Here is a 14611-nt window from a genome sequence, read left to right as displayed (position 1 = left end):
GGATAAATCATCAACCAAGATGATCAGAGCTGTCCCTATCTCATATCCAGGCCTGAAGCCAGACTGAAATGGATTTAGATAACCCATCTCATCCAGAAAGCCCTTGAGATGGGAGACCACCACATGTTCCAGAACCTGCCGAAAAACGAAATGTCAGAGACTGGCTGATAAATATGGGATCCAGGGCCCTTCATAAAGGCAGAAATTTGTGCATTACATAAGTTTATTAATGTGAACAGTATATTAACTTTACAGAGAAAAATACAGGTAAGTGAACTGAAATCAACACTTCCATTTAGTACTTATGCAGGACATAAAGTTGTTAATGGCTACTTCTTGATTGTCAACCTTGCATATGATGAATTTTGGCAAACTAGTCCAGATTCAAGATATTGCTACAATGAGCCCCCACTCCCCAATGAATGGAATGAGCAGACATGAGGGTGACAACGATCTGCAAAATCACACAAATACAAGGAGTGGTGTTATGAGACTACATGCTACTTTGGACCAATCTAGTTGCCTGAAGAAAAGATTCTTAGACAAGCTTTTCTGATCACATAAAAATAAGGATGGAGGGTTTCTCCAGAGAATGATGTTGCTGAGAATGCATAAAGGAGGTCTCCAGTAACTGCGTCAAAAAAAGCAACACGCTGTCCTCCATAATTCAGAGTCACTCGGATCCTTGTGGGTTCTTTTCGCAGGCTTAGAACTGGGTTATTGGGAGGCTTTATACTCCAGTATTTGCCATTCCACTTCCCCACAGCCCACATGCCTTCCTCAGGACCAAACTCCACAAGTCCTTTTCTCATCATAGACTTTCTGGCCACACCTACAGCCCATATTTCCTCACCTTCCACCATCACCTCCCAGAAATGTCTGCCTGTTGTGAATTTTTCACGTCCCAGCACAAACGCACGTACATCAAACCTCTCAGGATTCTTGGGTCGGTCTTGAACTTTGTGTCCCCATCTCACACTCCTACAGTCCTCAGACAGGATGAGCTGGGGATGAGCTGTGTCTGGATCCAAAGTCACATTTGCTGGTGGGGTTCAAGGAGATGACAAAAGAGAAACAGCAATCAGTAAGGGGCTGACTTATGTCCTCCTCAGCCTCAACAGGAATTACCTCTCAGTATGGCGTAGTGGTTTGAGTGTTTAACTATGACTTTGGAGAACAGAGTTCAGTTCCCAGCTCAACCACGAAATCCACTGGGTGACCCTGGACAAGTCACACTTTCTCAGCCTCAGGGGAAGGCAATGGCAAACCTCTCCGAAAAAACTTGCCAAGAAAACTCCTTAGGGTCCATCATAGGTTGGAAATGACTTGCCAGTACACAACATAAAAGCAAAAGTGCAAGACTTCAGTGTATTAATGCATTAATACTATACTAGTTCTAGTTCAATTCTATTTTAATGTCCACTTTTATATGCTTTAATTGTATTATTTTTTAATTTGTAAGCTGCTTTGTGTTCCAACTGTGGGGGGAAAGCAGAATATTATTATTATTATTATTATTAATAATAATAATAATAATAATAGTAATAATAATGTGTTTGTGACTGAGATGTTTTTCTCCTTTGGCTGCTCTCTACCAGCAGTAGAATTTATTTCTTATAACTGTTACTACGGTGACTTTTATTTAAAAAATTTGTAGACCCTGACTGTCCTGTTGTCCAAATTATTTACCGAAAGCAAATGCAAACCACAAAAAACATATGCACATAATGTCTTCAGATCCTTTTTATAATTTGGAGAGGAGAAAATTTGTTCTTCAAACCATAAGACCACCTGAGCCAACCAAGCCCTGTTTTGTTTTGGTTTTTAAAAACAAAAACTTTGGAATACCCCCAGTGCAGTTTCAATAAATTGCTACAAACATTGCCTCAAAACAAGGGAACCAACGGACACGGAGGTGACAACATCCAGCAAAAGCCAAAGAGCTATATGACAAGAACTCATATTTCTTTAGATCCATCTGAAAGAGCTTCAGTAGGCCTGTGAGTGATCAATTATACACAGAGATGAATGTGGCATATGTCTATTTCTGCAGAGAGAAGTCCATCATCACCTCCTTCCATCTGAGTGATTATGGTCCATCACTGAATATCTGAGAAGCCCAAACATTGTCAAATGACATTTGACCTCTGGTCTCCACAGTCATAGTCCAACACTCAAGGCACTACCCATTCATAGTTAATCTACTGTTGGTTCCAATACGTGGAGAAGAAAATTGTTTAACTCTAATGACAACCAACTATGGATATTCTGGCCAGATACCTTCCAACTGATGTATTTAGTCCCACTCTAGAATTTTACCTTTTTCCAGCTGTTGTCCATGCAAGAGAGCCTCTGAGGAAACAAACAAAGAAACAAAAAACTGTAAAGCTTAAGGACACTATGTCATGCTTACAATAACTTTTCCCCTCAAAAAAGCATTTCATAAGGTTTTGTTTTCTCATTTCAACAAAGTAAAAGTTGACAGAAATAAGAGAGAGGAGGAATCCTATTCTTGCTTACTCATACACATGTTTACTCAGCACACCCCATTGTGTCCCATGCAATTTACTTCCTAGGGAAATGTAGATAGAATTCCAGTCAAAATTCTGGAGTGTCCATAGGCTGACACCTCTCACCAAGATGTAAAGAGAAAACTTTTCAACAAGGAAAAGTATAACTAAAAGGATGTTGTAGGCAAAGGCCAAGCAAAGACACAAGACTCTCCAAGGCCCTTGAGAGGTTACTTAAAATCACAGTATAGGTTGAACATCCCTTATCCAAAGATCCAAAATCAGATGGTTCAATGTACATGAAATTTGTTTCGTGAACAAAAATATTCAAAATACTGTACAAAATTCCCTTCAGTTTATATATACTATATATGAGTTCTATATAAATTATAAATGAATGTTGTGCTTAGACTTGGATCCCTTCTCAATTATGCATGTATATGGAAATACAATTATTCCAAAATACATCTGGTCTCCAGTATGCCAGATAAGGGATACTTAACCTGTACCACAAGCTGAAATGAACTGTATTTTTATTGGATTTGGGGTGCATCTGCACCGTAGAAATAAAATGCAGTTTGCTATCACTTTCACTGCCATGGTTCCCTGCTATGGAATTCTGGGATCTGTAGTTTTGTGAGATATTTAGCCTTCTCTGTCAGAGAGCTCTGGTGCTGCAACAAACTACAAAATCCAGAATTCCATAGCATTGAGCCATGGCAGTTAAAAGAGTGTCAAAGTGCATTATTTATGAGGTGCAGATACAGCCTAGAAGGTACTGGAGGAAAACCCCAAAGTCTGCCAACATAGTTAATCTGCAATGCCAAGCAGAATTCTTTTTCTTTTTCTCATTTTGACTGTACTTAATAATCATACCAAAGAGCTGGAAGGTAAGCAATGTAACACCAATCTTTTAAGAGATGCAAAGGAAATAATTTGGCTCATATTCTAACATGTGCTCCAGCCTCGGGTTACGAAATTAATTCGTTCCGCCATTCCTTTCGTAACCCGAAAATTTCGTAACCCGAAAGCTTTCCGTTAGCACTGGAAAGCCTATAGCTGCACTTTGCAGCATTTGAATTTCGCGCCGAAATGAATTTCGTAACCCGAAAAATATTTCGTAACCCGAAACAGTTTTTGCCAATCCAACTTTTTCGTATCCCGGAAATTTCGTAACCCGATCATTTCGTATCCCGAGGCACCAGTGTAGTGGAAATTTAAGTAAAATTGGAACGGTTAAATCTTTAGAACAATGAGGTGGCAAGAATAGAGGTTTAACAACATCCAAAGTATGACCCTCTATATGTTGTTGGACAGGAATTCCCATGAGCCATAGTGCCATCATAGCCACGGGGAAGAAACTCTGGAAATTACAGTCCAGTAGCATCTGGAGGGCACACTTCACCTACCTCTGATCTAATGGGCCACAAGTTCCAAAACCCTGCAATAAAAGGGCAAAAATGTACTGTCAAAGAATCAAGGCAGGGCTCCTCCAGATGGGGCAAATGTGTCAGGTTGTAATATGTGTCACTAGCTCTCATGGCTGTTTAAAATATCCAAAAAACGTTTCACATGTCCCAGAATATTTTCTGGCAATTCCTGGCATGAGGTACAACATTTTATTCCCACCAGCAAATGGGTTTCTTTCCATGAAAGCTCAATTATGAGTCTGGTATGTCCAATTTTGAACCAATACAACTATTCTAAATATAACACCTGTGCAGCCATGCTTTTGAATTACAGTATTCCATTACTTTTGAATTCCTCCATGATGCCATTGAAAAAAGGATTTAGATCACAGAAGTCCCAGATCCTCCACTTCAGCTCCGGAGAGAAAACCACTGGAATCTCAAGTATTGCTTCCTTCACTTCTCTCCTAGTATAGAAAAACAGTGTTAATCCACCATAAATATAATCTAAAATTCTGCAGTGAGTCAAAATACAGGAACTGGGGAGAAGAAAGGTGTAGGAAAGCCTCAGACACAGAACAAGGCTAAGGGTGTAATGAAGAGGAGATCCTCAGTATTGGTGTAAAGACCTTTTTTTTTGAGATGGTTAAACAGACACTGGATGGCAATCTTTCAGGAGTGCTGTAATAATGTGTTCCTGCATGGCAAGGGGGTTGGAAGAGATGGCCCTCGTGGATGCTGGCAGCTCCAAGATTCTATGATTCTAGCAGTATTTTAAAAATATATGAGATATTGACAAAGTGTGGGGAAAGTAATTATCCTTTGGCAGCAATACTGGTAGTCATAATAAACAGGACACAATTGTAAAGCAGTGTTTTCATTTTTATCTGTGAAATGCTGGGAGGTATGGAGTCCTCATTCTCTCAGCTAAGCACCTGAAGAGCTATGGCCTTTACATGCAGATCACACCCTCTCCAGCATCACAGACAGTGAAAGGAAATTAGTGGCATCTACATACCTCTGCAACGTGCTTTGCACATCCTAAAGAAAGGGAAAAAGAGAAGAGGAAACTCAGGAGACGGCATGCAAGGAGTGAGCCACTCTTTAGAGAGTGGGATTTGTAGTCTGTTGTGGCACCAGAACTCTCTAAGAGAGAATACTAATTATCTCACAAAACTGGAAATTTCAGAATTCCTCAGTATTAAGCCATGGTGGTTAATAAAATAATAATAAATAAAAATTTTATTTATATAACCGCCCTTCCAAAGATCAGGGTGGTGCACAGCATAACAAAAACAACAACAACACTATACAACACAGCAGTAAACCAAAATTACAATAAATTAAAATACAACAACAATAATTACACATAATAAAAACACTTAAAACCCCATTAGCCAGTCCTCTTGCCAGAAAGAGGAGGGAGGCTAATTAGGCGAGGAATGCAGCATGAAAGAGGAAAGTTTTTAAATCCCTCTTGAATTGGGCCAGGGAGGTGGCCGAGCGGAGCTCAGTGGGCAGCGTGTTCCATAGGGCCGGGGCCGCGATGGAATATGACTTCCTCATAGTTGAGGTAAGCCTGGCCCCTGGAGCCCTAAGTAATTGCTGCCCAGACGTTCTGAGGGTGCGGGGCGGAATGTACGGGGAGAGGCGGTCCTTCAGGTATCCTGGGCCCAAGCCATTTAGGGCTTTATAGGTCATTACCAACACCTTATACTGTGCTTGGAAGCGAATAGGCAGCCAGTGCAAATCTTTTAGCACAGGTGTAATGTGGCTGGCCCTGGCCATGCCAGTAACCAGCCTGGCTGCCATATTCTGTACCATCTGGAGCTTCCGGGTTTGGTATAAGGGTTGCCCCATGTAGAGTGCATTGCAGAAATCCAGTCTCGAGGTTACCAGAGTGTGTACCACTGTTTCAAGGTCCCTCTGGGCCAGGTATGGGCGCAGCTGGCGAATAAGCCGAAGCTGATGACAGGCGCTCTTGACCGTCGCATTCACCTGAGCAGTCAGGTGAAGCAACGAGTCAAGAAGCACCCCCAGACTGCGCACGGAGTCCTTCACAGGAAGCGTGATCCCGTTCAGGACAGGTGGAACCACCGCCATTCCTGGACCAGGGGAACCTATCACAAGTACCTCCGTTTTCTCTGGATTCAGTCTGAGTCGGTTTTCCCTCATCCAGCCCATTACTGACTCCAGACAGGCCACGAGAGGAGAGACGCCATCCTCGGTCACTGCATCAGTCGGAGACATAGAGAAGACTATTTGGGTATCATCAGCGTACTGATAACCCCGCGCCCCATGTCTCCGGATGATCTCTCCCAGCGGTTTCATGTAAATGTTAAATAGCATGGGAGACAGAATGGCTCCTTGAGGGACCCCAGTTATAAGGGCCCTCTCATCGGAGCACACGTCTCCCAGCTGCACCATCTGGGACCTCCCAGAGAGGTAGGACCGGAACCACTGGAGCGCAGTGCCCCCGATTCCCACCTCCGCCAGGCGCCCCAGAAGGATACCATGGTCTATGGTATCGAAAGCCGCTGAGATGTCCAAGAGCACCAACAGGGACACGCTTCCCCTGTCGATGCCCAGACGGAGATCATCGACCAAGGCGACCATGGCCGTCTCGACCCCGTGACCCGCCCGGAAGCCAGTTTGAAATGGGTCCAGATAATCCGTTTCATCCAAGACCGCCTGAAGCTGGATTGCAACCGCCCTCTCGATCACCTTCCCCAAGAATGGCAGCAGCGAAACTGGCCGATAATTGTTATGTACCAGGGAGTCGAGGGAGGGCTTTTTTAATAAAGGTTTTACAATGGCCAATTTTAAATCCGATGGAAATTGCCCTTCCCTCAAGGATGTATTAATAATCCGGCGTAACAATAAAGTCACAGCCGGTCCCCCCGGGCCGCTAGCCAGGAGGGACAGGGATCGAGAGAGCAAGTTGTCTTCTGAACACTTCCGAGGATCTTGTCCACATCATCGGTACTCACCAACTCAAACCGATCCAGTGGTGTCAAACTCAAACTGCATAATTCTGCAGTGCAGACACAGCTTTAGAAGGCAACTAGGTACCTATGATAGTGGTGGGACCAAGAGAAAACCCTCTTCCAAAGATCAGATAGACTCATATAGGAAGAAATGGTCTTTCTGTATCTAAAGATGTATTGTATTTGTCGTGATTTGTTGTGTACTGCCCTGATCATAGGAAGGGCGGTATATAAATAAATTTTTTATTATTTATTATTATTATTATAACCAGCACTCCTATATGGAAGAGAACTGGTTACCATTTCCTTAAGTGGGCACTTTCAGTTCTTGTAGTAAGACTCCCAAATCTTGGATTTCAGCCTGATCCTAGAGAGGAACTATGGCTGCTTCTGCCGTTGTTTTACCTTCAGGAGTTCACTAGCTGCCTGTTTCCTTTTCTCCTCAAGCTCCTGGATGACTTCTTCAACAGAAGCAAGTTCCCCACATAGCTTGGCCCCGTGCTCCTCCCTTTGTCTTGCAATCTCCTTCTCCACTTCATCCATCTGGGCCAGTAGGAGCTTCTCTTGCTCTTCCAGAAACCTATGTATTTCTTGGAACTGAGCCACTGTCTTCTGCCTCTCAGTTTCTGTTAATTTCTGCAACAGACAGATGGAGAAGAATAAGAGGCCAGCCTTTGTATTATAGCCTCTCGCAGCATTAAGGGGTTCATTATGATTTCTTTTATTTTAAAAGATATTTTAAAAGCACCCTTTAGCCTTACAGATACCAGAAGGTTATACATAAATAATAAAAGATATCGTATAAACTCAACTAAAAGTCGACCTCATGTATAAGTCGAGGGCAGGTATTGGAGGCAAGATTATGGATTTTGATATGTCACTTGGATAAGTCAAGGTTACAGTTTAGGGACATGCAAAAAAGGCTCTAAATGATGAAGCAAAGGAAAACAATCCCGAAGAACCTACAAAATTATGGCAGGCATAAATGTTTTGGCTCACACTAAAGGCTGGATGGAAGAGAGAGTAGTGGGAGCTCAATGCTTCCAGGTCAGATTGCACTCTTGCCTTTCACCAGGGAAGGATTCCCTTTTTAATAAGAGTTAACGTATAGTATTTATATTGACCCATGGATAAGTTGACCTAGGTTTTTGAGATCTATACATTATCACAACCTAGACACTATACTCCTATTGATGCAGCCTAGAATTGCAATGGCTTTTTTGTTCCCTCTAAATAACAAAAAATTCCACAATCTTATTCAGGTTAAAAGGGTATACTCCTCAGCCCTAGCAACTGCAGCTCCTCTCCAGTTCTCCCTTTCTTTCTCAACTCGGCTGGTAGCTACAGCCCCATCTTTTGGGTTTCCCCACACAATCAGCCAAACCAATAATAAAAGGGTTACACATGCATGTAACGCTATTAATTTTTCATAGATTTAATTTCATGTGTAATTTATAAGAGGAATAAGCATACATACATATAATGTTTCTAGCTATCTAAAAGTCTTATCTATAATTCTTAATGTAAGGGTAACTGTAGCTCCTTCTTTTTAACAGACCTTGGAGAAATAGAATCATAGAATCATAGAATTGAAATAACATGCAAAATACACTGATCTGTTTTGGGGAATACAGTAAAAAAATAAATAAATCAGGATTTACAGGTGCTGTTAGAACACATTTTGAGCCCCTTTTTCATGGAAAGGAAGGATATAATCAAGACAAAATAAACAGGATCATATTTTTGTGGTGGGCAAGGCCATAAAATAATAGTCATTCAGTCAATCCTTACAACTTTTGGTTGTTCTCCATTTCATCTTGCATTTGAACGGTATCTTTATAATGTAATATTTTTATTAACAATTAGAATTTGATTACAATTAAATCAATGTATTAGTTAAAGCCATCCCAGGAACTGTGACACTTACGAACAAGTATTGGCTTTCTTTTTCTAGATCTGCTTTATATACCAGAATTTTCTCTCTCTTCCTTCTCAGCAGTTGCAGCTGAATACCAATCAGAAACTGAAGAGAAAACAAAGTTCAGATTTGGTTAAGAGGAGCAGGAGAAGAATTGTATAACATCTGGTGTTCTGTCCCTGCCATGCAGTCTGGTGTCTGAAATCAAAACCAATCCTACCTCCATGAGGCACAGGGAGGTTGAGGCGGCTGCCTCAGGTGGCAGATCCTGAGGAGTGCCAAAGAGTGGCAGTGAGATGATGGCAGGACAGCACTAAGTATGCCATTTGGCTAGCATTACACCTACAAAACTAACCTTCTGCCCTCATAAGCACTGGGTGATGCCATCCTGTTACCAATATTTTTATAAGATAAAACTCTTGAATCCATTTGACTTTTGTATGTAGACCAGTGGGAAAGCCAATATTTTACTATTTTTACTATTCACCAGTATGAGGACACCTATGGCCAATATTATTATTCCACTTCAACTTCTATGGCTGCTTCCTGTGGAATTCTGGGGTTTGTAGTTTAGTGAAGTCCCAGGATGCCACAGGAGGCAGCCATAGCAGTTAAAAGTGGAATAATAGTGCTATAATAATGCAGTGTGGTATTGCCCTTAACTTTCCTTGCCATCTAATTCCAAGGATGCTATTTCAGTGCCAAACCAGTGTGTGCTGTCAGTAATGGCACTGGATGAGGGCAAACATACTGAAAGTTAATGCACACAAGTTACTACAATTCAAAAACACAGCCGTGTTAATCTAGATTGGTCTACAAATGATTTCCCCATGAATGATTTGTTGCTGGTTATTCCCTGGTTATTCCTGGGATAATCCCTCTCTAATCATTACATCATGTGATAATCTTAGCCGCAATCACACAAATGTCCCTGGATAATGACTTTTGAATCCCCCGATTTCCCCCGTGTGATAAAGTCCTTAGTCTGTTTCCTCAGATGCATGGAATGAAGTGCCTAGGAACAGACCTTTAGAGCTATGAGTGAGCTGGTGACACATACAACTAGCTCTTTCAGAGCAACTGCACAATGGACTTGTAAGCACCACACTCTATTGATGTAAATTTGTTCAGAGAGGGTTTGCCTTTGCCTTTTGTTGAGGATAAGAGAGTGTGACTTGTCACCATCACTGGACATGTTTGCTGAGGACACCAGGAGAGCCTTCCCAGTAGATGCTCCCAAGCTGTGGAATTCCCTCCCACGGGAGGTCGTTTTGCTTTTTGCTCGAGGTCAAAAAGTGAGTTTTCATGGCCAAGCAGAGATTCAAAGCCTGGTCTCCCGAGTCCTTGCTGGAAACGACTGGAAGGGACACAAGAACAGCAACAGCTAATAGAAATACAGTATGTATTTAATTGGACTTCACCTTTCAATGAAGGTACCTTTGCTGGTTGTGTAGGACCTCATTTCCACTATGTTTTAAACCGATTTCCAAACCATTTTGAAGTGTTATTTTACAGCAAGAAAATGCGATTGGGGCAAATGTAGTGTGAACCACGCTCCGCTGTCAAATCGATCCATCAATTTGGATCGCAAACGGATTTATTTGTAAGTGGGAATGATGCCTAAAAGAGAAATTTCAGCAGGAGTTTCTAGTTATACAACCAGATAACAAGTGACACTTATTGAAATCCCCTCTTCTACACAACCATTGGAAGTAGAGGAGCCCTTTGCAGTTTTCAGTCTGGTGGCAATTCAAGAGCTGAAGCTTCCACCCTCATAATCCTGAGACTGCAGATTTCCTACTAATGGCTATGCTCATATAGCAATGACTTTGTTATTTTTGTGTGCCTTCAAATGCCTAACTTATGGAAACCCTAATGCAAACTTATCACAGGGCTTTCTCGGACTGAGAGCGTGTGACTCACCCAACATCACCCAGTAGGGTTCCATGGCTGAGCAAAGAATCTTCAGAGTCTAACACGGAAACCACAACACTACGCTGGCTCTCTTTGGTCCTAACGATGAACCAGTCTACAGAGGTATATTCAAGAAGAATTTGTGGATACTGGGACCCCTTTCACACTGCACAAATAGAGCGCTAAATTTCATTTTCACTATCATTATAATGTTCTACGGAATCCCAAAATCTATAGTTTTGTGATGCACTAGATCTCCTTCCCCGCCAATAGCACTATACAGTTGGCCCTCCTTATCCACGGATTTTTTTATCCACGAATTCAAGCATCCACACCCTGAAAATATACCAAAAAAGCATCAATTCCAAAAAGCAAACCTTGATTTTTCCATTTGATATATGGGATACCATTTTGCTATGCCATTCTATTTAATGGGACTACTTGAGCATCCACAGATTTTGCTAGTCACGGAGGATCCTGGAATCAAATGCCAGCAGATAACAAGGTCCCACTTTATTTCCGTGAGGCAAGAGGCAACACTGACGAGAGCAATGCTGCTGGGTCTCCCATGTCAGAGAGGCTTTTGCTAAGGAGCCAGACAAAATATGCCAAGGATATAGATAAACACAAATGATGGAAGAACCTTGGGGCACTGGGTACATATTTCCACATGTGGTTGAAGAGCTGGATTTTAGAAAACCATATTTTTAATAATAAATCCGATTGCAAACCAAGCAGTTCCTGTTGACCCCAAATCCAGGACATCTCTCCATAATTTGGGAGAACTGTCAAGCATAAAATCATAAAGATCTCATTATATATTTTTTGTTTTGTTGCAAGACTGAGGGGTTTATCGCACGAAAGAAATCAGGACTTCATCCCATGAATATCTCACAGGATATTTCACATGACGTCGCACAAAACCCACCATTAAAGTGGTCGCAAAGAAGGATTAATGCCTATCTTTTTACTTTCAGGATTTCAGTGACAATGCATTTCCAGTATTACTTTATTTGTGCAATTGTGTGTGACAATCATTCATGCAATTATGTGCTATTTTTGCTTTATTTGCAGGATGCTTTAAATGCACTTTAATCTCTCTTTAATGCTGAAATTAGCCCCAGTGTGATAAACTCCTAATAAAAGCTCAGAACTGGGAGGGGAAAAATGGAAGACTGGTATTATTATTATTATTTACAAAAGGGAAATAGTACTTATGGAGAAGCTGACATCTGCTGCATGAGAAGGAGCCAACGCAGTGTAGCAGCTTGAGTGTTGGACTAAAACTCTGGAGATTAGATCCCCAGCTCATCCATGCAAACCCACTGGGTAACCTTGGGCAAGTCACACTCTCCCAGGCTCAGCAGAAGGCAATGGCAAATCCCCTCTGAACAAATCTTGCCAAGAAGCCCCATGATAGAGTCACCATAAGTCGACAACACCAACTGTACCAGATGACAGAAATGACCAGTCAGAAGGAAGCTTCTTTTCAACATAGTTTTCTTTGATTAATTTCATCAAGGAAATGCTGCTACCTCTTCCTCCTCTGTTCTTCTGTAATTTCTGGACCTATGGAGAGCTGCTTTAGTCAAATGGTAAATTTACTGTTATTTTCTCATGCTGTGAATGAACCTTTGAACCAAAGACTTCTGATAGACATGAACATTTTTTACTTTGGGGGTGCAAATGATATGTATATGCTTGATGGTGAGTTTCTTGTTTGTTCTGTTAAAAAATAATTACCATGATGCCACATGATGCCAGAACAGTGCCCTACGCTTTAAAATCCCTCGGCTAGCATGGTATGTCCCATCTAGAAATTTAAGTTCTGCAGACAAAGCATTATTGTCGGTTCCACCAACGCATGCAGCTCTGTCAAGGCTGCAAGCCTTTCAGGATCTGGCTCCACATTTATGAAACAGTCTTCCTTTGCTCCTTCGGCTGGAAGAGGATCTTACCTGCTTTTGCAAAGGTTTGAAGATCTACCTGCCTCTTCGATTTGCTGGATTGCTGTGTTGCTGAGTGTGCCTAAAGTTGCCTAAGGTTGTGTTTTATTGTCTTTTTTTGCTTATATGTTTGATGTTCTACCCTTTGGTGGAAAGGGTTTTATAAATATACTCATCCCTCCACATTTGAGGCTTTGACTTTTGTGGCTTTGATTATTCATGGATTTTATTCATCTCTTCTCTCTAGGAATATTTAGGTCCTCCAGGGCAAATCTATGGTCAACTTTAACCAAAAATTGCACTGAAGGACCTAGAGATTCCTGCAGAGGTGTTCTCTCGGTGTTTTTCTTATTTGCAGTTTTTCCATATTCACAGGGGTCCTGTGTCCCTAACCCCAGCAAATGTGGAGGGATGAGTGTAAATGTTGTTGTTGCTACTGTGGACTTTATCACTCAGGGAAAATTGGGGGTTTAAGTTAACAGTTGTTCCGTGAAAATCACGCGATTGCGTTTAACATTACCACACACTTCACGATTAAAGTGCCATTATACCGGAAATAAACAGACAATAAACAGGCAGTAAACAGCAACAAATAATTCACTTGATTTCCCCCGGAATGATTTGTTGCTGTTTATTGCTGGTTTATAAACAGAATCATGGCACCTTAATAGCAACGTTGTGTGAAAACGTTAATCGCGATTGCGCCATTTTCACAGGATAATTGTAAACTTAACCCCCTCGACTTTCCCCGTATGATAAAGTCCTATGTCATATGGTTAATAACATAATAAAATAAAGATGGGTTTCCTGCCTTATACTCCTTGGTAGCCTCCTCCACAGGGACCACCTGGTGATTTTGGTGCTCCTTGGACCTGTCGCACACCACGCAGATGAGGGTCTCATCCTCCTTGCAGAAGAGCTTCAGGGGCTCCTGGTGCTTTTCACAGATGCTGCCCTGCCCTTCCTTCCCTTTGGTCCCCTCTTTACTCAGTTTCTTGGCGATTTCTACAAAGTTGGCCAGCTGCCTATTTGGCAAGAGGCTCCCTTTCTGGAAAGCCTGTCTGCAATGGGGGCAGGAGGCCTCTTCCTCTGAATCCCCCCAGCAGTGGGTCAGGCAGTCTCTGCAGAAATTGTGCCCACACTGGGGGATGATCACTGGGTCTCTGAAATAGTCCAGGCAGATGGAACAAGTGGCTTCCTCAGAAAGATCCTGGACAGTATTCCTACTTGCAGCCATGTCTGCAGTCTACCAACTTTAGTTTCACTTGCTTTCAGAGGCTGGGCGTTTCCCTTGCAGTAAATGTTTCACTTCTGCAACAGTGTTTGGAAAAGATGAGATGGATTCAGGAACAGACTTTTGACACAGGCTGCAGTTGCATTGAGGAATTAATGCAGTTTGACACTGCTTTAACTGTCCTTGTGAGAGGACCACACCCTAAAAATGGCGCTGGCTCTGGTTTAGTTTGGGTGAATAGCCCCTATTCTGCTAGCAGAATCAGATGAGTTGGTATTTAGGAAGATGTTACCATATAAGGTAATAAGGTTCTTTGGCTTCTGCGATTGGCTTGCATTACATGAGGTGATGTTACCATATAAGGTAATAATGTTCTTTGCCTTCTGCGATTGGCTTGCATTACATGGGGTGATGTAGGGAGAAGGTATAAAAGATAGATAAGCCCGATAGAGGGCGCTGCAGTCTTGGTAACACTCTCTGAGTGTGCTGCAGTCCTGCGCAGTAATAAATGGTGTTTTGTTTCTCTTGACTTTTGGTTTCCTGACTCCTTCTTCCAGCGGCGGGCCACCAGCCTTAGGGCTTGTGGGTTTCGGCGACCCCTCAGTTTGCTACACCAGGACCAGATGAACTACATCCAAGGGTACTAAAAGAACTGGCAAATGTAATATCAAAGCCATTGGCAATAATCTTTGA

At 42.1% G+C, this 14611-nt stretch overlaps 1 protein-coding gene across 2 annotated transcripts; it reads right to left on the bottom strand.

Annotated features, from left to right (window-relative positions):
* Positions 1-210: 210 nt before the first annotated feature.
* Positions 211-14194, bottom strand: LOC121921958 (zinc finger protein RFP-like). 2 transcript variants are annotated; one of them, XM_042450751.1, is made up of 8 exons: positions 13496-14194; positions 8834-8929; positions 7312-7542; positions 4938-4960; positions 4265-4386; positions 2320-2352; positions 924-1042; positions 211-454 (listed from the first exon to the last, which is right to left on the bottom strand). In XM_042450751.1, the coding sequence occupies exons 1-8, from the start codon at positions 13919-13921 to the stop codon at positions 374-376; spliced, it is 1131 nt and encodes a 376-aa protein (XP_042306685.1). In that variant the 5' UTR covers positions 13922-14194; the 3' UTR covers positions 211-373. The 2 variants fall into 2 exon arrangements, with proteins under 2 accessions (XP_042306685.1, XP_042306684.1); XM_042450750.1 differs by having other exon boundaries at positions 211-1042; positions 13496-14188.
* Between the last annotated feature and the right edge of the window lie 417 nt (positions 14195-14611).

Source organism: Sceloporus undulatus, chromosome 2, assembly GCF_019175285.1.
Source record: "Sceloporus undulatus isolate JIND9_A2432 ecotype Alabama chromosome 2, SceUnd_v1.1, whole genome shotgun sequence".
In the NCBI taxonomy this organism is placed as follows: Eukaryota; Metazoa; Chordata; class Lepidosauria; order Squamata; family Phrynosomatidae; genus Sceloporus; species Sceloporus undulatus.
This window is presented reverse-complemented; position numbering and strand designations above follow the sequence as displayed.

Bases quoted from the DNA above. Each gene is read 5' to 3' on its own strand.
- LOC121921958 (XM_042450750.1), bottom strand. From the start codon at position 13,921: ATGGCTGCAAGTAGGAATACTGTCCAGGATCTTTCTGAGGAAGCCACT. The intron at 8,930-13,495 runs GCAGGAAACCCA...TTTTCTCTTCAG, and splicing joins AGGCTACCAAGGAGTATAAG to TTTCTGATTGGTATTCAGCT. The intron at 4,961-7,311 runs GTAAAACAACGG...CCCTTTCTTTAG, and splicing joins CAGCTAGTGAACTCCTGAAG to GATGTGCAAAGCACGTTGCA.